General features: G+C 39.6%; 1 protein-coding gene and 1 long non-coding RNA gene across 3 annotated transcripts in view; one reads left to right on the top strand and one right to left on the bottom strand.

Annotated features, from left to right (window-relative positions):
- The first annotated feature begins 1878 nt into the window (after window positions 1-1878).
- LOC136019944 (uncharacterized) lies at window positions 1879-13929 on the top strand. Its single transcript, XR_010615130.1, has 5 exons — window positions 1879-1953; window positions 10235-10352; window positions 10732-10853; window positions 13539-13648; window positions 13833-13929. It is a non-coding gene; the product is annotated as an uncharacterized LOC136019944 (long non-coding RNA).
- A 646-nt stretch (window positions 13930-14575) lies between these two features.
- Window positions 14576-23840, bottom strand: part of DKK2 (dickkopf WNT signaling pathway inhibitor 2) — a 46118-nt gene continuing 36853 nt past the window's right edge. For both annotated transcript variants that reach the window (XM_065690589.1, XM_065690586.1), the window contains 3 exons: window positions 19869-20019; window positions 19054-19203; window positions 14576-18513 (listed from right to left, as the gene is read on the bottom strand). In XM_065690589.1, coding sequence (XP_065546661.1) covers window positions 18263-18513; window positions 19054-19203; window positions 19869-20019 — 552 coding nt within the window. In that variant the 3' untranslated portion in view covers window positions 14576-18262. The remainder of the gene's footprint in view (window positions 18514-19053; window positions 19204-19868; window positions 20020-23840) is intronic.

Genomic DNA, 23840 nt, shown 5'->3' with positions numbered 1-23840 from the left:
AATATTAAGTGTCTCTGAGAAGAAGAATTTTTCATTAGAAAGATGTTCAGTGAGGCTTTCATTCAGGTAAACATGCTGAGAGGGGAAGAAAGGAAAATCAAAGCAAGCAGTTGACAAAACCTGTAATTCTTACATATTTTTATCTGGTGAAGAAATGGCATAGTTGTCTAATTCTTCAGATATGGCTTGGGTGTGATAGACATTTCCAGCTTCTTTCTCGGTGGACACAGAGTTGGGTGTCAACAGCATGCAGAGAAGCATCTGCATTTTTCTGGCCTGTGATAGTTTATTTCATGACTACATACATTTGGGGGGAGTAGAGAGACACAGAGAGTCTGGTCCTTAGGGGATGAAATCCAATGAAACATTTGTGCCAGAGCTGTTGCGTGCTCAGTGCACAAGCTATGTAACACTCAAACTGTGTAATTGAGAGCTGACTGCAGTTCTCATCCGTATTAGTTTATGTAGGTTTCTTCATTAATGAGCTTTAATTTTATGGTGTGAAGTGAGAAAGTAATCTTCAGAGGAAAACCAAAGGCATCCACACCATGCTCTGCTACCTCCATTGCTGTGCAAAGGGCATTCCAGGGGCACAGTGGAGGGGCTGCTGAACCTTGGTGCTGGTGCTTCCTTCAGGGTGGGGGACCCGCCAGGGGATGATTCAGACCACCTGAATTAAGGGCTTAGCTTCCTCACAGGGCTCTCAGGAGCTCAGCTTCTAAATGTCTTTGGTTTGAAGCACAGATTCCTCTAATATTTCTGAGCTGAAGGTTCGTATCTGAAACTGATGGATCTACATGTGTCGTAAATTAGCATAACTCAGCACCAGGTTTGATTCTGGATGATGTTCCCTCATGTCAATTGAGTAGTTTACAACCAAGGCTAAATTTATTGTTGGGCTCATGATCCATAGACATAAGCAGAACTCCTAACAGCACTGAATCCTGAAAGCTCTTTTTATTTCTTATTTCTTAGATTTTCCATAAAAGCAGCCCTTAGTTTTGAATCATGATGAAAATGAACACAATCTAGAGAAATTTTAGCCGAAGAAAGGATTGATTCCATTGCAATCAAACAAAATCTTTAGTGTGTTGTATGGCCACAGATCAAGATCCAAGATTTTTACGATCTATAGCCTTCGTAATAGTAATAGTGATAGATGATGTCAAAATACTAGTTCTACCTCTGTAGCATTTTGCTTTTGTTTTTCTTTTCAAGTGGATGACAAAGACAATAACATTGAAGACAAAGTAGGGAAACAACTAAAAAAAAAAAAAGTATCTTTTTCATGGATAACCTAAAATTAATACATAGCTCTGAGTTGCTACTTGCAAGCTTTAGGTCAGAAAATTTGGTATTCATATTTCATTCACCAAAATTACTGTACATCTGTATCATATTTAAGTGCATGCCAATACATTCCTTGACTTAATGAAAAATTGTGTTTCCTTTATGGATATATATTTGTACTTGAAATCATGAAAATGAACAGTGCCTCTTCAGTAACTTTCTTTAACCCAACTGTTGTCTTACTCCCTTGTAGGTTTCTCTCATCTCGGTCTTTTCACAATGGTAAATAGTGCATCCAGTAGAAGTGAACTTGTAGAATAAAACAGTGCTGAGGATCTTACAGCCACATTTTAGGCAGCACAGAGTTACTCTGGATAAGCTCTAATTTGCTCCTATAGACTGATTGTCCATTAGCTATTCGAGTGTATATGCCACATTATTGCCATCTAGAAGGAGTTCAGGTTGTTCTTGGGTGTGAACTGAAGCATGTCAAAGAACTTTAAAAGGCCACTCCTGAACCAGACCATGTAATGTCTGTGTGTATGAAGACTAAGCAGACACTGTCATCATGCCCTCCCTTCACAGGTTTCACTTTGATGTGTGATATCTTCTCTTTCTTGCTTCAGCGTAATTACTTCACTGGTCTTGTCTCAGCCTATTCGGGTAAGATCCTTATTTCATCATAAATCAAGAAAGATGGCATGTGTTTGTAACATATGGTAAAAAATACATGATCTGTAACATCACTGTTGATCATGCAAACAAATATTTCTAGTCTATAAATTGGTCTTCTCTATTATGGTTATTAAAAAACCATCTGTTTCCATTTTTGCATGTTTACACTCTTTCGTGATGAAGATCACCAGTAATGTGTACCAGAACTTGATTTGGTATTATATTGATGAAATACACTCAAATTACATGAAATTAGGTCTCACTGGCACTTCTTGTGGACAAGATATTGTTGGTTATGATAAAGAAGGTAGATGTGCTTGCTAGATAAATGCATATGATTACAAGAAGCCTTAAAACTTTGCTGGATATTTATTAAAATGTATTGCGTTTGAACAGTCTAGAGTTTAACATAGCTGATTAGATTGTAGTATATTTTATGCAATCTATATAGTTTAAATGTGAGTTCAATACAGAGCAAAAAGCAGATCTGCAATGAAATTCAACAGTAGGAAGTGAAGAGACAAGTTAAATGAAGGAGAACATTATGATTTGCACGTGCAAAAGTGAAGCGATATGATCAATGAACAGAGAATACGAAGGACACCTTAGGAAAGAGCTGTTGCTGAAAGAAAATTTAAGCAAACCAATAGACCCCAGTGTCTCAAGCCCGAGATGGACAGGAGAGCTGCAAATTGTCTTCAAGTTTTCTCTGGCTGTCTCTATTTTCTGCAAGCTCATGTTGTCTTCTGTCCTTCCCACAAATTGGGAGTTAGTAATGAAGTATTATCTTACCCAAGGGAGAAACAACCTGACATTATCTAAAATGAAAAAGTTGGGAACCTGAATAAGTTAACTGATGAGTTGAAGGGACAGTCCTTGCAGATGAGTTTAACATCTGGGCTACTTAAGAGCATAGATGTGTATTTACAGCAACGCACCTGGAGGTATGATCACCTGGGGATTTAATGGGGTTTTACTCAGAAGTTTGCACTGACAAGAGGTTGGTCTGTGTCAAATAAGTGTCTTACAGGTAATACAGACTATCACAGGTAACCCATTGGAGTAACAATGACCAGTCTTGCTAATTGGAAAGAAAGTTCAGAACACAAAGTGTGTATGAAAGCACAGGCCTTCCTCTCATCTCAGGGTACCCATCTTCATGTGTCGTGCTCCACCTAATAGCCAGGAAGCAGCTATTAGCTTATTATTATATCTAAAATTAATGTGGGATGAGAATAAACAATACACTGTGGGACTCATTATTTGTCTTCCAGATGCAGGGGGTGAAGAAAATATGGGAGTTACTGTTTGCCTTACAGTACTCATTTTCTGATGGCCACAGTCCAGGCCCTGACTAATGTTTTTGAAATGCTGAGAACAGAAGTTAAACAGGCATCTAGATCCCAGGCCCCACCAGGGAACCCCTGAATTAGTGCACGGAGGGCGCAAAGCAAGGGAAGAGCTGAAACTTGAAACCTGGCCAAGAGCACAAAACTCAGAGGACTTGTGACTACGGCAGGTAATAACAAAGGGAGATGTCCATAGGACGGTAAAAGAAACGGTTCAGGGAAGGGCAAGTCAAGAAACCAGAAGACTGAGGAGTCAGATGGAGGGGTCTTGCATGAGAGGATTTGCTGCACATTTCAGTCATGGCTTAGGGACGGCACAATGGCCAAGTAATGGATCTGCACTGAGACTTGCAATCTTGGCGTCTTGGTCATTGCTGCGTAGGACCATGAAGAAGAATTATGGTTGGTGCAAATGGAAGCCCTGAAAAGCTATAAGTGCCTGTTCAGAAAGCTAATGGGTAAGAACATTACAAAACCTGGCAAACAATGCTGTGTTTTTGTTTTATAGCTTTATTGAAGGAAGTTTCCCAGGTTTCCAGAATGCTGTGCTCTTATCATACTGTTTAATTTTCATTTTGCATCTTTCTGTTTTTTAACTTGTAAACTGAACATAAACCAGAGATTTCTCCAACAGTCTAGCAAACTCTGGCGTCTTTGGGGCAAAAGCTCTGTAGCTCTTTAGAGATCTTTGACTTTGCCCAACATATCTTGAGAAGTAGGTGGTTTTTAAGCTTCTGTAGTAGAAGTATGTGTCAATAAGCATATCCCTGGCACAGCTGAGATCATCTGAGGTGTTGTTATAATTATGTTACAAAGACTATCTTGACTTGGTGTGATTATTCTGTTTAAAAATACTATAGAGCAACAACATGCAGAAGTTTGGGACAAATGGAAGTCTGGGTTTCATTTTACTTTTTAGCTTTATAAGAAACCAAGTATTGTAGCTGTACAATCTGAGTAGTAAGGAGAAAATCAAAGAGAAAAGGTAGTAAACATCAGAAATAGAAGCATCTTGAATTGAAGGTATGAATTTTCTACATGGTGAGACCATGGTACTTTCTGTCGAAGTTTAGCTTGAGAAAGTGTCTTGTCACCATGAAAAGCTCTGAAGAGGAGGTTTCATTGCTTTTCTTCTTGCAGGCATTTCTCTGATTGTGTTATTTGTGAGGGACCAATCAAAGCCAGGCAGAGTTTGCTGGACACTGTACAAATGAAAGAGTAAGAGACAATCTCCCTATCATGAAGAGATACTATATAAATAAAATATACATATAAAATATAGATATAGATACTATATATATCAAATGGGAAGAGAAGAGGGGTAGTACATAGCTGTCAATGTTATGGTGATAAATGACACGTTAATTTTCCCTTTTGGCAAAGGACTATTATTCAGGGATTAGAAAGTCAAGGAAAAGGGAAGATTTGTGGGAAACAATATGGGAGGAGAGGAAGATGAGAAGGGCAGCTGTGGAGCACAGCAGAGGTGAAGGGACTGAGCTGAGTGTGGAACAAGTTTGGATGAAGCAGCTTGTTGTCAAGGGCAGTTTAAGTCTAGTCAGAATTGAGACGCTATGTTCAGTATCAGCAGTCCCTGCTTTAGCTTTTTCTGTGGCTGCTCAGCTGGCTTCAGTGCCTGGTACTGCTTCCTTGCATTTTCTTTTGCAAAGCTCACATGGTTTGAGTCAGAGGAGGTCACCTCTGTGGGACATATACTGCCTCTGACAGTGAGTAGTCCAAGCCCCTTGCAAGGCACACTGAGGGGCAGGAGAACAGGCTGCAGCAGCCAGGATTCTCACCCTTTCCTTTCCCCCAGACTGAGCCCCTAAGAAGCTCTTCCAGCTTCAATGAGAAAGCTCAAGGTTTTTAAGTGTACAGAAAGTATCTTGCAGTTGAGTCAGAAGTGTGGTATGCAGGATTTGTGTTACAAAAGTAAAAGTACTCTTTTTATATCCAGTGTATTAGAAGTTTGTCACTAGGATTTACATTCAAATTGCAATTCTGAAAGTATGTCTGCTAATGATATGACAGGCTCAAGTATAGCAGGACCAATGTAACAATTATAGAAGTCACAAGAAGTATTTCGTTAATGAAAATTGTTGAAAAGTTCAACTCAAAAAACAGGAAGATTACTAAAAAGTCAATGTTTCTGAAAATCTCACTTGATTGTCCTGATTCGATATCTCAGTCAAATGACAAATCAAAAGTCCTCTCCATTTCAGGACTGAAACTACGTGTTTTCTATCTGCCAAGCACTTTTCACGCACAAAACAAATAATGGGAAGTTTGTTTATTTATGTTTGTTTGTTTTGCTTATTGTAAATTGTAAATTCAGCTAAATCATTATAGCCATATGAATGTGATCTCATTCAGAGGCAGGAAAATTTGCTCAACTTACTGCTCATACAGGAAAAAATATAGTAAAAATCTAGCCCTTGGCATTTGATATATAAGGTTTAATTAATTTAAGTGCTTAAGATTTTTTTATTAAGTTCAAAATATGGACATTAAACTGTTGGATCTGTATTTTTACATTCTGGGTAAGAACATGCCTTGCTTGAGAACAGCTAAGAAGTATAAAGATCTTTCTTCATCCTGTGCATTGTCTAGTATATTCTAAAAGCAGGCTGAGGAAGATGGGGCTGTTCAGCCTGGAGAAGAGAAGGCTGCGTGGGGACCTAATAGCAGCCTTCCAGTACCTGAAGGGGGCCTATAGGGATGCTGGGGAGGGACTCTTTGTCAGGGACTGTAGTGACAGGACAAGGGGTAACGGGTTCAAACTTAAACAGGGGAAGTTTAAATTGGATATAAGGAGGAAATTCTTTCCTGTTAGGGTGGTGAGACACTGGAATCGGTTGCCCAGGGAGGTTGCGAGTGCTCCATCCCTGGCGGTGTTCAAGGCCAGGCTGGATGAAGCCTTGTGTGGGATGGTTTAGTGTGAGGTGTCCCTGTCCATGGCAGGGGGGTTGGAACTAGATGATCTTGAGGTCCTTTCCAACCCTAACTATTCTATGATTCTATAATGTAGTATGTTACAGTGGATGTCCTTCCCTTCACCAATCAGAACCAATTCCAAAATACTGTTTCACAATCTGTGTCACTAAACACAGATTTTTGAAATTTGTCCTTAGTTTTCCTAGCTCAGATGCATTTGAAAAACAATGAAAAGGGCTCTAAGGGACCAACTGCTACAAGAAGAAGTATTGATTTTTGTTGGAAATATGACGTCAATGTTCAACAATTTTCAAAGACAGTTGAAAATTGTTTAAATTATATAGAAGGATGGTCCTTATCATTTATTTATTTTATGTTTTTGAGGAAGCACATTAATAGAAGCAACTATAAAGGGAAAGCGGGTTTTAGATTTTTCAGTGGAAAGGATGATACATACAGACATAATAACAGCACAGCTGATCAAAGAATTCAAAAATATTCATTGTGACATGATGTTTTTTATCTTCAGAACCGGGTGAATTACCTCAGGAGTTGAGCTAACTGTATATTTTGTCTCTCTGTATATTTCTAGGGCTTTTAGGATTGTTTTGAAGATGGTGAAGTTAATAGACCTCTAGCTTGGCTGCAAAGCATAAAGAATGCTTTCAGATAAACTTTGCTGTAAGTCATTGACATCACACTCCTCTGATATGTAGTGTTCTGCTAAATGCCTTTAAAAAGGGAAAGTTGTGTTAATTCAGGACTAGGTAAAGGATAATATTTAAAAGCTCAGTCTCTTGTTACAGCCCAAGCATAGCTGAGTCCAGCATATGTCCCACAGCTCCAGACTCAGTCAGTAAATAGCAGTAAACAAAAGCCGCTGGGCAGATGGAGTCTGAATTCCGAGAAAATACATGAAAGGTCCTTCTACCCCAGCATTGACCTTCTCAGTTCATGAGTCTAAACACCTCTTCCCTTTCCACTGTGAAATCGACCAACTGCAGAAAAAAACCCTGTCCTGAGTTACAGCAACTTTCAAAACACTAAAAGTAAAGTGATATCAGGGAAAAAGGTCCAAGAAACTTACCCTGAGCAGAAACCTTGCCCCTTCAGAGGAAGGAGTGATGCAGTTTGATGAGACTCCTCTGGTTTTAATGGTTTGGTGTTGGCTAAAGGAAAGACTGATAGCATGAAGAAGAAGGGAGGGAAGTTTTTCTACTTAAGGAAAAAAAACAACGCAGGACAATCATGTACAAAATACATTTCCATGTCCAACCTTCCTCTTTGAAGGCTGGCAGCATTTTATGGTCAAAAGCTATATAGTGTTTACTTTAGATCTCATTATATTTCATATAATGTACTGAGTTCCTGTATTACAAAGCTCATTTTGACTTATTTGATTTCCCTGAGCTGATAATGAATGGCTTTTAATAACCACAAGAATCAGCCTGCTGTGCAGGGCGCTAAATAGGTGTAATGGCATTGGTCAACAGGGCCTGATGTGCCCAACCTCCATGGGCTTGTGCAGAGTCACAGAATCACATATAGGTCTGTCAGTGCCAGAATTGTCACTTTGAGCAGACAGACACATGTTCATAACCTCTTCTACATTCAGCAGGTGTTTGCTTTTCTCCTACCAGGAGAAATGAACAGCTTTACTGGACTGCACCATTCAGTTTATCCATCATGTCTACCTTGAGGGCAACACTGCTTTCTATGAATCACACTGCCTTTCCATGTGGGACGCACGGTGCTTCTGGGGGCCTTTTCTTATAAAACCACAGGTGCATACAGCCTCTTCCTTTCCCAAGGACACCCCTCCTCATGGGCCCTGTGGTGATTGGACTGTGTCACCTTACTCAGCATGGTGCAGCTCAAGCTGACAGAGAGATACCTGTCAGGAAAAAACAAAGAATGGGCTTCTCCAGCTTATTCCCACCTTGGGCCTCATTATAACAAAATAACGATTGCCAGTTGGAATAAAGCAGAGCCAAGCTAGGAACTCTACTTCTCTGGGAATAGATTCAAGACCAGCAACCACCAAGTGTGCAGAGCATTTTACTATCACATCATCAAGACAAGCTGGAGTCCCCTTAGTCATGGCTGGAGCTGGACCAGGGTGCTTTGGGTAACATCATGGGTTTAAAATAGGCTTGACGAAGTGCCCTGCTCTTCTAATTAGTGGTTCTCTCTAAACCCTTCTCACAATCAACTCCTCTACCTCCTTAGCTGGCCAAAGCCTGCACCTGTCCTCACTCCCCCTGGCAGGCTGTTTTTCATTTACAGCCCTGAAGCCTCCCTTCCATCAGTCCAGGGTTAGGTTGCTGCATTTTCTAGGCAATAGATAAAAATATGAGATTGACAAATGAGTTTAGCATATGACTGTCGCGCATCATTTACTAAAAAAAAAAAAAAGATTAGCTGGAAGGTCCATCTACTTCTTGTTTGCCTTGCCTATCTGGGAAATGGAGTTTAAATCACTACATTGCTTTAGGAGCAATTTGTAATCCCAGTGCAGCAGAGGTATATGTTTTTCATGGGATGAGAACAGCAGATAATAGGTTTCTGCAGTTAGCACGATTAGCAAGTGTAGTGGCAAGATACACTTTAAAGTATTGTTGTAGGTGGAAGCGTACAGCCACAGAAAGAGCTGTTCTGCTTTCCTGGGAGAAGACACCGGAGCGCTGCCATCCGTGCATTTGCATTTGCTTGCATTTGCAGGGTGCATATCTTCCCACATACCCCGAGCTTGAGTCATTCTTGCTGAAAAGATGTAATAATTTCCTAGAGCCTTTAACAGGCTCATCTATATGCAGAGTATGAGGTTTTCACTCTTGTTTTTTTCCTAGCCTCTTTGATTTCCAAACTTCTATTTTTTTTTCCAACTTACTAACAATAGGCATGCTTTCTAGCTTAAGCTCTTCAAATATGGGGGTTTCACAGACCACAGGTTGAAAACTGCTGTAGTGTGAGACATGATGTTGCTGTGTTTTCATTTTGCTTTAGGAATCATTAATAGAATAATCCCATCTGATGTTTGTATTTCCAATTATATGTGAGAGTAAAAATAGTAAAGGTGATAGACATTTAGTTGTGAACCAGGATGTTCTTGTGCTAAGTGCTTATGAATTCAGAACAAAAAGCCAGTCCCAGCACCGAAGAGTTTAGACTTCAGATACAGCAAGGTGGCTGCAGACTGGGGAGAGGGAACTGGACATGGGTAAAACAAAACTATAGGGCCATGCTTGTAGTTCAGCTGCTGTCAAAGATGTATGTGGGTGTCCTGGTTGTTTACAGGTAGTCTCTTCCAGAAACAAAGGGTTAATGACAGTGGAATCTCTGATTGAAAATTTAATGAGCAGTTTATGGGGGGGGGGGGGGGGGGCATCACCAGGCAGGGTGTCAGAGACACAGGAATGGAGAGATGCTGTGCCAGGTCTCCCCTTTCACTAAATACCTCATTAAGTAGCTATAAATTTTTTAAGCATTAAAAATAACAAATTTATTCAAGTACGCAGGGTTACTCAGAATTACTGTTTCTAGAAATAACAGATTTTCTGACCCTTGTATCAAACAGAACGAGGAAAGTTACAATCCACCTCCCATTGCCAATGTTACCCTCCCAAGAACTGGAAGCCATTTCTGTGATGGGGGTTCAGACAGAGAGTGGGTAAAGTACAGTAGCTTACTACACACAGAGTATTATGATGACCTACTGTTTCTTTCTGATATGAAGAATTTTAGATTCTTGCATCAGGTTGCCTTCTCTTAACCTCTCATTACTTCATAGCACATGACCATCTTCGCAGTAGTTTTATTTCTAATACAATGGATAAACCCCTTGACCTCTGAACCAATCCTTCATATTCTCCCCTGTGATTCTTTTCCAGCAACTGTTTTATTCATCCCTGTGATATTATTACTGTTGATCTTTGAAGTGTTTTCAGTTTTGTTTTGTGTTTTATGGTTTTGCTTTTATTTTTCAGGAAAGGTGACCTGTGCTGCATGGTGACACACGGCCATTTGACAGCATTACTGAAGTGCTGCACCTCAGCTGCTGCTGCTGACTTCTTTCTATAGGACCTTCTGCCTGTTTGATCACTGGTAAATCAAGCTCTCTATTCTCCAAGTGTTTATGTTTCAGAGACATATTTTAGGGAAAACTGTACTGAAAGAGAAAGGAATTTTAATTTTCTTAATTTTCTTTTAAGCTGCTGTGAAGTTCACCTCACATTTCCTTGACAGTTTGTCTACTCAATTGGTTATTGCTCAGTAGATATTAGAAACAGCCACTCAGTTCTGCTTTCTTCTACATTTCATGCAACTGCTTTGATTGAAATTTTGCAACTGGGCAGTTAGAGGTGGAAACAGTCTGCAAATTCTAACAGTCTATTTTTTTAAAGGCAGAAATGTGGATTAACAGCCAAAAAGAAAATTGGATTTGAACTCTTGGATGAAAATTGATTTCCTGTGTTGTTTTTAGGACATGTGAAATTACTCTGATAACACAGGTGAAGAGCTCGTTAAATACGTCTTTTGTCATGTATGAGTGAACCTCTGTTCAGATGCGGAAGACAACACTAGGGCAGTTGATCCTTATTAAAGGTAAGATGCAATTTAAGTAATTTCATCTTTTGTTAAAATGTTCGGATGCCACACAAGATTTTTTCATATGAGTGACTTCCTGTTCATTTATTCAGGGAGGCTGTGACATCAGTGGTGATAACCACTGTCAATATATAAATTGTATAGCTAGATTTATGGAACCATGTTGGGAATTGCCTCTTTACAACCAATTATTTTCAGTAAGTAATTACCACAACACACCCAGGGTGAAATCCTATTACTGTAAATGCTGAAAGGCATAGAACAGTGCGATGTTTACTCTGACAACAATATTATAGCCTTGCTGCCACTCAAGCATTCACATAAGTTGTACTCACTCACTAACATATTTTTAGTTTGAATAATTGCAAATGTTAGATGATTGCAATCGGTCATGGGTGACTTTTAGGGTTCAGCATTAAACTTAAGAAGGAAAATGACTTCATTCGATATCTTCTACTTTTTGAATATGTACTTATTCTGTGCATTGCACAATATAGTATGTAACTGCAATTGTATAAGCACACATTTCTGCAAGAACTTTTGATTAGTGAACCTCAAAATGTTTGAGAGTTGGTACTTGAATAAACAGAAAGAATTTTGGATTCTGCTTCAGAGCTTCTGAACCTTTTGAAATATATGTTTTGAGCTGCAAACCTGATGAAAACAGGTTCTGCAATGGGAATTACTATTGTAAGATTCTATTTGTTGTCAACCTAGACATCTATGAGAATTGTATTTTTGAGTTTCAACATCTGACTATGCCAGAAGTAAATATCTAGAGATGCAGAGAAACGTTAATCTGATAAATTCATAGGTTTTAATACATTCTGAGGTCTCACTGGATGCTGTGGTAGCAGAGAGAAAGCTTCTTGCTTCACAGTTAGTCATCCTCATGAATTTCCAATGGAGCTCATGTATGATTTGCAGACTGTTTGTCTCGTAAACATTGATCTCCAGACAAGTTAGAAGAAAGCACTGAGAAAAGGAGCTTTCAAGCAATTAAAATGTTTTAATAACTAACTTAATCCAGTAGTTCACCAAACTTAACACAATATTTCCAGTTAAAAGTGTGCTCTGTGGGGAAAGGCGGTTATCACCCTTTTCAGATTTTAACACGATAGAAGAGTTAAATGCGATTTGAAATAGAAATTAACTGTTCTTTGAGAACATATACATGAGGATTTTCTTTTAGCATCCATTTTTCTAAAGAAGCATTGCTACAATATCCATCACTGCTCAGGTAGTGAGACAAAGACATTGCCCAACTAATTTGCAGGTGGATTTTGCTAAAGCTTTGGGTGGTCATTGGATTCATTTGTGTAATGGATGCAAAAATTCCTGGCAAATTTCTTCCAGAAACATGTCATTCATTACTTCATATGTAATTCATATGTGTATAATCTAATGGTTCCATTAAAAATTACTGCCATTAAGAAATAATATCCATGATTCCTATGCTTACAACTGTACTAAAGTATTGATATTTTTGATTAATTGTAGATTTCTAAAAAAAAGTTTTTAAGTTATTGTGTGAATATTGATGAATAATATACTCTTAGAAATAAAAAGTATACTCTAAGGGATAGAAAACAGGGATATACAGACCATAGGAGCCACACAAGTATGCATTTCTGATTTGTTGACTACTCTTTCTTTGGCCAACTTTGATAATAGCAGTAAAGAATTACAGTATGAATTTTGCCAAGGACTCAAAGACTAAGATTTGTGTCAGGAGACCTTTTCGTGTTGATTTTTTTTATTTTTCCTATTCTTTATCTAAATATGTCTTTCCTGGGGAAAAAAAAGGCGGGGGGGGGGGGGGGGGGAGGAAGAAATAAAGAGGCCTACGCTTTTTAGATTTCTTTAAGTGTTAATTTCCTCTAAAAGATTGTTTCCTCTGCTTGAAGAAGCTGGCATGCAGCAAACCACTTCTAAATCAAGCTGCAAGCCGGTACTGTAAAAACAAAGAGTTTATTGGTACCAGACATTTGTAAATAAGTAATTGACACTCAAGCTATAACAATAAGCAATTCCAAAAAAAACAGGCAGCTGCCAGAATAAACAAGTTTGCAATGAACTCCATCCAATGCTGTATATCCATCAGGGTCAGTACCATCAGTGGTGGTCAAAACAATAGCTCTGGGACCAGCTGGAGTTCTGCAATGAAACAGCCGTCTCCTGCTTTTGTCTCTTCCTTCCTTCTCCACAGTCTTCAACTGGGATCACTAGGCATAGGCAGGCTGTGAGCTATAGCAATGATGTCTGAAAATTGTGTCTTTGGGTTGGTGGCAATTTCAAAGCCTTGGGAATTACTGGGAGTTGGATACACAGAGGACCAAGGTGAAAGGCATGCTACTGCCAGGGAAATATAGACTCAATACTTCAGCTTTTGAGGGACTAGAATCACTTGGTCAGGCCTCCTCTCTTTGGGTTGGTGCTGTGGGGATGCACCTCAGGAGCAGACAGAACACATTGATCCTTCTTCCATTATTGGGAGGGATAAGATGAACATCCACAGTTTTTGCAATAACATATAATTAAACTTTGAAGTAGATTTCCCCTTCTTCCCACCATTTTAAGCTTCTGGCTGGCTTTCTCAAGTCCACCCTCCCCATTCCTACCGCTGCCATTTTCTGTGCCTTTTTCTTAACTAACTAACTTCTCCATTGCTTCCTTAAGCAGGTCTGTAAGAAAACTGTCAGAGCAGGAAGGTAAGACAGGGGTGCAGCAGACATTTGCCAAATTTCAGCAACTGACAACAGTCCTATAAAGTTGAAAGGCAAAATAATAAGGTAAGAATGGGTGTAGAGTCTCTGTTGAACCATAAACACTCTGGTAGTGGTATGCATGTTAAAAACTATTTGGTAATAATGCACTTGAGCAGAAAATTTCTGTTAATCTCAGTGAAACATTATGGTTTAAATGAGGGAGCACAGACCTCCAGACTGACTATTCTTTCACTCTTGTCTAATACAGCATCAGAAAGATGACATACATCAAACTGGTGAGCTACGCAAGAAAGAAAAACCTTATTATCAGTGTGATTTAAAAACAAAATTAAAGATGGCTTTGTGTGGAGTGAAACTATTCCTAGCACAAAAAAAAAAAAAAAAAAAACCCAAACCCTGCATTCCCTTAGCTGAGGGACTATAGGTGAAGGTGTTTCTTAGGGGAAGTAGTTTGGTTGCCCCACACACTGTGGACAGTTATTTTCAGACCACTCAACTGACAATACAAAGAGCTAGGTTGTTGGGTTTTTTTACTTTTTGTAAATGGGGTCTTTTTACATAACTCTCTTAGCAATAAAGTTTTTGAAAGGTTGAGGATATTTCTCAAAACTTCTAAAAGCCTTGGCTTAGAGTATCTGTTATATGAGTTTCTGCTGGCTTTGACCTTCAGGATATCTCTTTTTAATGGCTTTCCTAGAAGGAAAAAAAATGGAAAGGATGAAAAATACAGATTTTCTTTGTTATCGATCATTAACCTTTTCTTACTGGGAGTGATGATGCAGGGTTCTGAAGTGAAAGCCCAAGACAGTTTACGGTGTTTAGAGAGGGTTGGTTTTTTTGCTGAGGCAACATTGAGACGATGAACAGAAAAGTCAGAATACGCAGAAGATGGCTTGAATTCTGTTCAATGGTGTTTTAGGTGTCAGGTGCTGAAGGCATGCTGTTGAAAGTGTTGTTATACAGGTAAGTGCATAAATCTGTTGAAACTGCTTTCATTAAAAAATGTTTAAAATCATAAATACTATAGGTCACAAACAACATAAGACAAAGCAAATAGTACAGTAATTGATACACTCCTACATTTAGACTGTATAGCAAATCTATGTTGTTATAGTGTAGAAATCCATTATTTTTAGGAAAGTTAATAACGATTACCAAAGATATGTTGCATTGCTGTGGCTATTCTAGGCTAATAGGAAGAGTATTTGAATTGTTCAGCAATAATATTTTCAGTACTTGTGTTATGACAGCAGATTTCTGAAATGTTACTGAGCCACTCTTAATTCCCTTGATGAGTGGCGCAGAGAATGAGAACAATTATCCCCGAATTTAGCTGTTCTTTTACTCTCACACTGATGTATATTATTCCCCCCAAATATTAGCTGAATGGCCTCTAAACAATCAGACTTCAGTCTTGCGAAACTGCTTGCATGCTATTCAGTTCAACTATGTTGCTCAGTATTTACTTGTGGTGTGCAGCAAACGGCCTGTGCCTATTGTTTTTGTTCTCAGATTAAATCTCTGAAGGCTTTGGCAGTCACAAGCTCTGTTGAAGTCATTGGTCTCTGAAGATGCCCACAACTTGATTATGTTGTTAAGAGTGTTAGAATTTTCAATGACCTACTCACCATATACTGCAAATAACAGTAGGAAAACCTTTTTAATTTGTACAAGCGCTAGTGTGACATGAAGACCATTCCATCCTCCAGATGTATATCTATCTGCTCAAGCGAGCAAAGGGTTACCATAAACAAGTAAAAAGGCTATTGAGGCCATTGCTCAATAACCACAGCCAATGTTTTGCAATGTTTATTGAGCTCTGCAGGGGGTTTCCTGGGAGAAGAACTTCGATGGTTTTAGTAACAATATTTTAAGTTTTGTCTTATGGATCATTTCATACTATTAGAGCTGAATGCTGTTATCATTGCAGAATTGTTAGCAGCAGTGCATTTGTCTGATGTAACCTATAGCAAAATACTGTGTAATTTAAATACCAGCTTCACCCATGATGGGCCTCTGGTACATATTAATATTCAGTGAATGTGTCTGGGCATCTTTCCTGTTTAACCTGGCTGATTGAACATTAGGAACATTATTTTCAGAAATTATTCCTGAATGTTTAGGAGTAAACTATTCCAAGAGAAACATACAGATAGTTGCCACTTACTTAAACCAGTTTTGTAGAAATGACACATGGGGATTTTAAGATGGCCTTCATGTGTTTTAGCAAAACTCAGCCTACATAGCGCTTCGAGGCACAAGTACAATCAGGTGCTTTTTCTTGTACAACTAAAATACGGGGAGCGGAGGAGGTGTGCGGGGAGTGCGTGTGATCCAATATTCCAATAGATTTGCATATCTTTACAGAAAGAACTACTCTTCAGGAGCAGCAGGTAAGGAAAAGAATATGGGTAAAATATTTGGAGAGTAATGGGAGAGGACATTTAATATATTTAATCTTATATCTTATTATACATTTTTCTACATTAAAGTCATCAGGCTGCAAATATATTCTGCTACAAAGCTTTGTGTAAGAAATATCTCTATAAGAAAATACATCTCATAAAACATTTGCTGTAAATAAATTATCCATGTTTTGCAAGAGGAGAAAGGGGGTAGACCAATGATAAGAACTAAAACCTGCTGATTGATAGCCCATTTCCACAACCCTCCCTGTTCACACACTAGGTATCATTTTCTTGTATATGTAGTCACTATGAGAGAAGTAGAGCTCCTCTGCTATGTGCTGTGTCACTGTAAACAACAAACACTTGCAAAATTGGTTCCTGTACTTTTAAAATATCTTGAAATTATGCTATTTCTGAGCTTTTTTCCCATTTCAGCTACACTGAACTCTGAAATAAGCAGAGTTCCAGTGGTAGGATTTCAAGACAAAACTCTGACTAAGCCTATTAAAAAAGTACAGGTTTTTTGACCTAGAGCAATCACTCTAGGTCAATAAAAACTAACTCTAGTAGGGAAAGAGGGGTGTGAAAATCTCTTCTTGCTTAGACTCCAACGAAAGAGAAAGGCAATGTAGATGAGAAGTCAGAGTCAGGTGGTATAGCTAAGCTACAGCTTTAAAACAACCACTGGTGGAAAAAGGTGTCAGGTACAGGTAACACGGTCTTCAAAGTTAAACTACATACTGGTCTACTCTCATTGTTCAGAGCTGATTGATTAAACCAAAAAATTCCCTTGTATTACAAAACATGAAAATGGGTAATTATAAATGGGTAATTACAATTTAGCAGTAGGTCAATTATAGAAGCAGACTTCTTTAAAGAAATACCAGTCTCTTTACCAATGTCTATACAAAGGAATACTTGCAAATAAGTAAAATGAAAGAAGTTTGCAAAGACCTGGGAGACAGGTCAAGGGATAGATTTTTCAAACAGTACAGAAACAATGTAGAGTTATCAGCTGTTTCCACAGTCCATGTACTTCCATCATTCCTGGCAGAACAGTCCAGATAGAGGACATCAAGTTCAGGCTGAATACATGCTGGAGGCTGGTATGCTGTGACATCGTATGATGTTTAATAAGTCATTTGAGGTTGTACCATCTTCTTACAACCTTTTCTGCAGAAGATGAGGTGCTTACAAGAGCCAAGTCCTTTTTCTTTTCTGCAGCTAAGAAACAAATCAGCTATACTTCTGCAGAGTGCCATCAGTAGCCTCTTGCTGCTAATAAAATGTAAAAATTTGAGTTCGTAGCAGTATGCTCTAAACACCTCAACAACTGTCTACATCATCTAACAGCAACAGCGAAACAACTTCATAGCTCTTCATTTTAGGCACCTCAACACTGCTATTTCTTTTGGAAAAATCTATAATGCAAGTCAGGCTTAGGCAAGGAAAGTATATTTAGGACTAATGAGCAACTGCCTTTATATAATTCTGGATTCAGCATGCACATATTTGCTTCATCTGTTCGACCCAATGTATACTAGCAGTAAACTGAGGCAAATACAAGCGATTAAGTGCCATACTATGATATGGATCTACATAAAGCATTTTAATTTATCTATGTATAGGAAACAAAACCCTGTTTAAATGCCTCCTCTTAGAAACTACTACTCTCTTGAAATTGTGAGATGGCAAGTTTTCACCTCTTTCACAAGGGTCTGCAAAACACAGAGCACTCTTGTCCTGCAGGAGTGCTTTCTTTGCTGAAGTATCAGCCCTGAATGACAAGGGCATGCAGACATTCACAGTAACTTTATTTCCATTCCTCACACTTGTGATGTGGCCAATAGTTTGTTGACAGATAAGTCTTCCTGGCATGCACTGCTTCCTATAGGAGTACAATGTATACATTTGATTTAGCAGTTATTACCACACTGGAAACCCACTGTTGTAGCCCTAACACTAACCCCCTGAAACATCACAGGACAACATGGCAAGTTAAGTGACTTAATTTCCACTGTACTTATTTGCATACTAGCCTTTCCCACAAACTGTAGAAGTTATTTACAGAAAAGCCGCACAGTAGGAGAACTCCAGCTGCACCTGTGTTTACCAGCAGCTCAAATAGAAATGCATTTGGTGTGACTTCTGCTCCTATCCTGTTACTTTAGCCATTCTGCTTTCATTTGCAGTCTGTATTTTCCACCATGCCATAATGCATTAAATACCTAAAGCCACAGTCACTTCATACTACCCTCACAACCCTCATTCAGATTTTCTGGCACACATGAAGTCTTGATTTAGAAGAGGAGGTCGCATCTTTCCATACTTTGCAAGACAGCCCCTTGGCACAGTCACATCGTTGGAAAATCTCCAGCCCATGGGCCCCTTTCTTGCGCTGTTTGGTGCACACCTCCCCCTGATGCAACACAGGCTTGCAAATTTTGGTCCAGAAATGTCGAGCACAGCAGTGTCCCTCAATACAGTCTGATGACCGTAGACAGGGATCACCTTCATGTCCTACAAAGAAAAACCAAACTATTTTACCTCATGGGAAAACATGAAAGCATAAATTCAGTGCAGACTGATGCAAACAAAGCTCAGAAATAGGGCAGACTGTATTTCCATCTGTGGCTATTTGAAGGATGATATGAAGAGAAGATATAAATTAGGAAGATTCAATTGGGTAATTAATGGGACATGCCATCAGGCTTAATAAGGAGAAATCCATCTACAGGATTGTAAGCAGACTTACAACTGTATTATTACATGAGTGCTAAAAAAGGAGGATGTGTGCAGTTTTGCACAACTGAAAAAATCATGTTTTGGCCACCTCTGACTTTGTGTCAACGAAAAAGAAAGCAGATGCTATTTCAAACACAGGAACTGTTGGTTGATCTTACATCACTTTTTGAGTCAGACTGTGAATTCTCATACTAGACATCCTCTCCCTGTGAAATTATGGCCTATTTCTGGTTTGCATTCCTGTATCTTAACAGCAACATGGCTCATAACACAAAGGAACAAACTAAACACACTTTAGAGCAAATGTGATCTTACCTTTTATGTGTGACAGCTTGGAGCGTGGCCTTCCTAGGTTTTGCCATCCCAAATCCTTGCTAGCATAATGACCATTCTTCTTATTACGTGGCCCTTCTAGAGCAGGGATGTGAGGTGTAAGGATGCTTTCAGTTACTGGTATGCAAATACCTGCAATGAAAACAGTCAGTCAAGGATTTGAACAAGAGGAAAAGCAACAGACACACATACATAGACCATGATCAGGACCAGGACCATGAAAATGCTGGGGCTGGGGCTTGGCCTTAGTTACAACCCGGGTATAATGATACCTCTGTCGCTGACCTGTAGAACCTAACTTCACCACAGCTCTGCTTCACTCACTGTCAGACAGTCTTGCTGTCACTCTGGCTTTATGGTCTGAACACCGAGAGAATTATTCTCTCTCCAGTCTCCAGAGAAAGGATGGGAATGTAAACAGTATGGTTGTAACCACTCCCAGGGAGAATAGATTGATGGTTGATTAAGTCTCTTTTGCTTCCTTAAAAATATGGGTTCTGCACAGTCTTCTAGTGAATCAAACCATATTGAATGCAGTGCTGTGATTTCAGTCAGCAGCAATACTTTTGAGTTTCCCCATCCCAGAATAGGAAGAGGCCTGGTAGTACACAAGCCTTAAATATATAAATATTAGTAAACTAAATAGAATAGAATGAAATATAAAATGAAGTTTTCTAGGTTTAGAAAACAGAAGCTTAGTCACCCAGGAAAAAGTACTTTTGCTGGGAACACTCAGAGAAATAGATGCTATCAAAATGCTGATTTTATGGAGGAAAACAAAGAAATGCCTGTTGTACCATTGTTGCAGCGGTTCCCAGGGCAGCACATGCCATCTCTGTGGCAACGCTTCTTCTTCCTCCGGCACATCATGCATGCAGAAGTTGCTTGATGAGGACTGTGACAGTATCGCCCAACTTCGCATTCTTTATCATTGGTACAAGGATAAGCCTGGTGGGTAAAATAAAGGTTTACAATGAAGCACTCCTTTGTACAAGGCATGTATGCAGCCTATTTAAAAACAAAACAACCAAAAAACCCCACCAAAATCCCAAAGAAACCAACAGCTGGGATACCATTCACTGGGGCCAGGAGATGCAGGTAGCAATGCTTCACTGCAGCCATATAACAATCTTTAAGCTCATGCTGCTAATGAAGATGTATCTGGTTAAAGAATCAGGGAGAAAGAACCAGTTCCCTTATGGTTTCATCTTTTCTTCCTTCAAATATATGTTAGCACCACATTTTTGTGGGTTCAGGCCTCTGATTCATAGACAAGAGCTTAGAACTCCAAAGTGAAGTATAAGCAGAGTCAGAAAACTCCTCTCTGTGAGTAAAAACCCTGAAACAACCCTCCAGTATGTAACAATTTAAACTCTGAGAAGGTATTTTCCTCTGATAGTTGTCAAGCACACTGATGGATAATAGGTTCTCTGTTCTCATTGTGAGCATCTACACATTGGTACAAGGTCCTTTGTAATTACACCAGTCTCCACTGACCTACACCAGTTGGACTCCTTGGAAGTGAACAAACATCACTGGTCACCATTTCACTTACTTAGATATATCTATCTTTACCTCATTTACGGGTTTAGTATACTTGTTAAAGTTGTCACCTGCTAAACAACACCCTGTGGTATGCAGCATGAAATATATTATTGTCTTGCACATATAATTCCCTATAAGCAAAGGCACACATACAATTCTCTTATATTCATCAAAACCAGCATTACCTTACACGAAAACCGACTCTTAAAAAAAGGGTGTGAAAGCACTGTGTTGTCCCATAAAAAAATTAAAGTTTATTCCTACAAAAGGAAAAGACATGATGCTTTATGGAGACAAAACAACACACTGCCACATTCCAGGATAGTTTCCACTGACTCCCACACAGCTATAACTATGCTCTCTGTCTGCATCTAATTTTACTGCCTATTAAATTAATCATAGATTTTTTTCATTCCTCAAAATTATACTTGAGGAATTTGTTTAGATAAAAAGATGAGAATAAATTTGGGCACTTTCTGGAAAATCATGTTTACACTTTCTCAACTAATTTTCTCTGTCATTTTAAATAAAGTATTGTTTTTACTGTTTTCAAAGTGACTCTTGCAATTAATTATTCACCGCAAACAAAATGCTCAATAGAGTAATTTTCAATGTAGGCTGGTTAGGCTTCTAATAACATTTTAAATCAAGGCTTGATTATATTGTTCTCAGAAAAGACAAAGTTGGAGGCCATTGAGAATTTGTTCTGAAAATTGTTCTTTTAGATAGAGAACTTCTTGTTTCTCTATCTTTCTGCTGTTCTTTTGAGAGAGATTCACAGAAGAAACAAGTGGTCTGATAAAAAAACCCTAAGCAAGTTCCTCTAGTCCGCTAGTGAGAGGCAGAACCATGCCATTTCCCATGTGATTTCATTAGTTTTCTTTGTCAAAATTTACTTTACAGTACCAAAGCTGCTGGCTGGGTATTTTTCTGAAGTGCTGCTGCCCACTACTTCTGCCCTCTGAATACACATCTTTGAAGAAAGACCTGATGAAATCCATCCGCGGGTCCTGAAGGAGCTGGCGAATGAAGTTGCTAAGCCACTGGCCATCGTATTTGAAAAACTCATGGCAGTCAGGTGAAGTTCCCGATAACTGGAAAAAGAGAAATATAACCCCCATTTTCAAGAAGGGGGAAATGGAAGACCCGGGGAATTACAGACCAGTCAGTCTCACCTCTGTGCCTGGCAAAATCTTGGAGCATGATGGGGCTACAGAACTGATGGACAAGGGTAAAGCAGTTGATGTCATCTACCTGGACTTGTGCAAAGTGTTTGAAACTGTCCCACACAACATCCTTCTCTCTAAATTGGAGAGACATCAATTTGATGGATGGACCACTCAGTGGATAAAGAACTGGCTGGATGGCCGCACACAAAGAGTTGTGGTCAATGGCTCAATGTCCAGATGGAGACCAGTAAAGAGTGGTGTCCCTCAGGGATTGGTGTTGGGACCGGTCTTGTTTAACATCTTCATCGCTGACATGGACAGTGGGATTGAGTGCGCCCTCAGCAAGTTTGCCGATGACACCAAGCTGTGAGGTTCGGTTGATACGCTGGAGGGAAGGGATGCCATCCAGAGGGACCTTGACACACTTGTGAGGTGGGCTGATGCCAACCTTATGAAGTTCAACCATGACAAGTGCAAGGTCCTACACCTGGGTCGGAGCAATCCCAGGCACAGCTACAGGTTGGGCAAAGAAGAGATTCAGAGCGGCCCTGCAGAGAAGGACTTGGGGGTGCTGGTTGATGAGAAAATGAACATGAGCCGGCTTCAGTGTGCGCTCGCAGCCCAGAAAGCCAACCGTATCCTGGGCTGCATCAAAAGGAGCGTGACCAGCAGGTCGAAAGAGGTGATCCTGCCCCTCTACTCTGCTCTAGTGAGACCTCACCTGAAGTATTGTGTGCAGTTCTGGTGTCCTCAACATAAAAAGGACATGGAACTGCTGGAACAAGTCCAGAGGAGGGCCACGAGGATGATCAGGGGACTGGAGCACCTCCCGTATGAAGACAGGCTGAGGAAGTTGGGGCTGTTCAGCCTGGAGAAGAGAAGGCTGCATGGAGACCTCATAGCAGCCTTCCAGTATCTGAAGGGGGCCTATAGGGATGCTGGGGAAGGACTCTTCGTCAGGGACTGTAGTGACAGGACAAGGGGTAACGGGTTAAAACTTAAACAGGGGAAGTTTAGATTGGATATAAGGAGGAAATTCTTTCCTGTCAGGGTGGTGAGGCACTGGAATGAGTTGCCCAGGGAGGTTGTGAGTGCTCCATCCCTGGCAGTGTTCAAGGCCAGGCTGGATGAAGCCTTGTGTGGGATGGTTTAGTGTGAGGAGTCCCTGCCCATGGCAGGGGGGTTGGAACTAGATGATCTTGAGGTCCTTTCCAACCCTAACTATTCTATGATTCTAAGAATAAGTTCAAAGCGCAGATGTCTGGAGTAACCTGATGTGTGTATAAGTCTTTCCCCTTTAAGAATAAACATTTCCTCTTGAGTTCATCCTTGGGAGGATGAGCATCAAAGAAGGTCAGATCTTTTAGCTAGGAGCAGCAACAAGAGACAAATGCAAGCACTCACCCGTTTGGTACTCTTAAGGTATAAATGGACTCTACCGATTCTAGCAAGGCAGAACAAAAGTGCTCTCCCTTCAGGCTCATCACGCCTTTACCTCATTTTTCCAGAAAAAAAAATCATTAACACAGACTTACAGTTTATAATACAGTTACCTGAAAAGTAAGGCTTCCTTATCTCGGAGGAGAACTTACTAAACTAAGGATCTTCCAATGCAGAAAAGCAATTTTATGCAGACCTGTGCATGGTTATACTGGGTTTGGAAAATACTAACACTGCTAGCTGAGGGAAATGTAAATAAAAAACAGATGGACTAGCTAAAACCTGGAGATGAAGGCATTTTAGACCCTTGTCTGTCATCAAGACCTTCATAACCGCATCTTTTTTCCAATATGGGCATGTGGTATACACCTGCATCTTGTCAGCAAGAAGCCTACTTGCAGTTTTCTTCTGGTTCCTCAAATAGCTTTAAAAAAAATAAATGATTTAAAAAAAAATAAAAACTAAATAGTTACGTGATCCTGAATGGTGCTAATGAATGCTCTCACATACCGTATCTAGAGGCTGGTTTACTTTTGGCTATTAGGCTGAGTGCCCTGGAAAAGACACTTACAATATGCATCTAATTGCCAACTCTCAGCTCTGTCTCAGAATGGT

The sequence above is a fragment of the Lathamus discolor genome, chromosome 1, assembly GCF_037157495.1.
Source record: "Lathamus discolor isolate bLatDis1 chromosome 1, bLatDis1.hap1, whole genome shotgun sequence".
Classification (NCBI taxonomy): Eukaryota; Metazoa; Chordata; class Aves; order Psittaciformes; family Psittacidae; genus Lathamus; species Lathamus discolor.
This window is presented reverse-complemented; position numbering and strand designations above follow the sequence as displayed.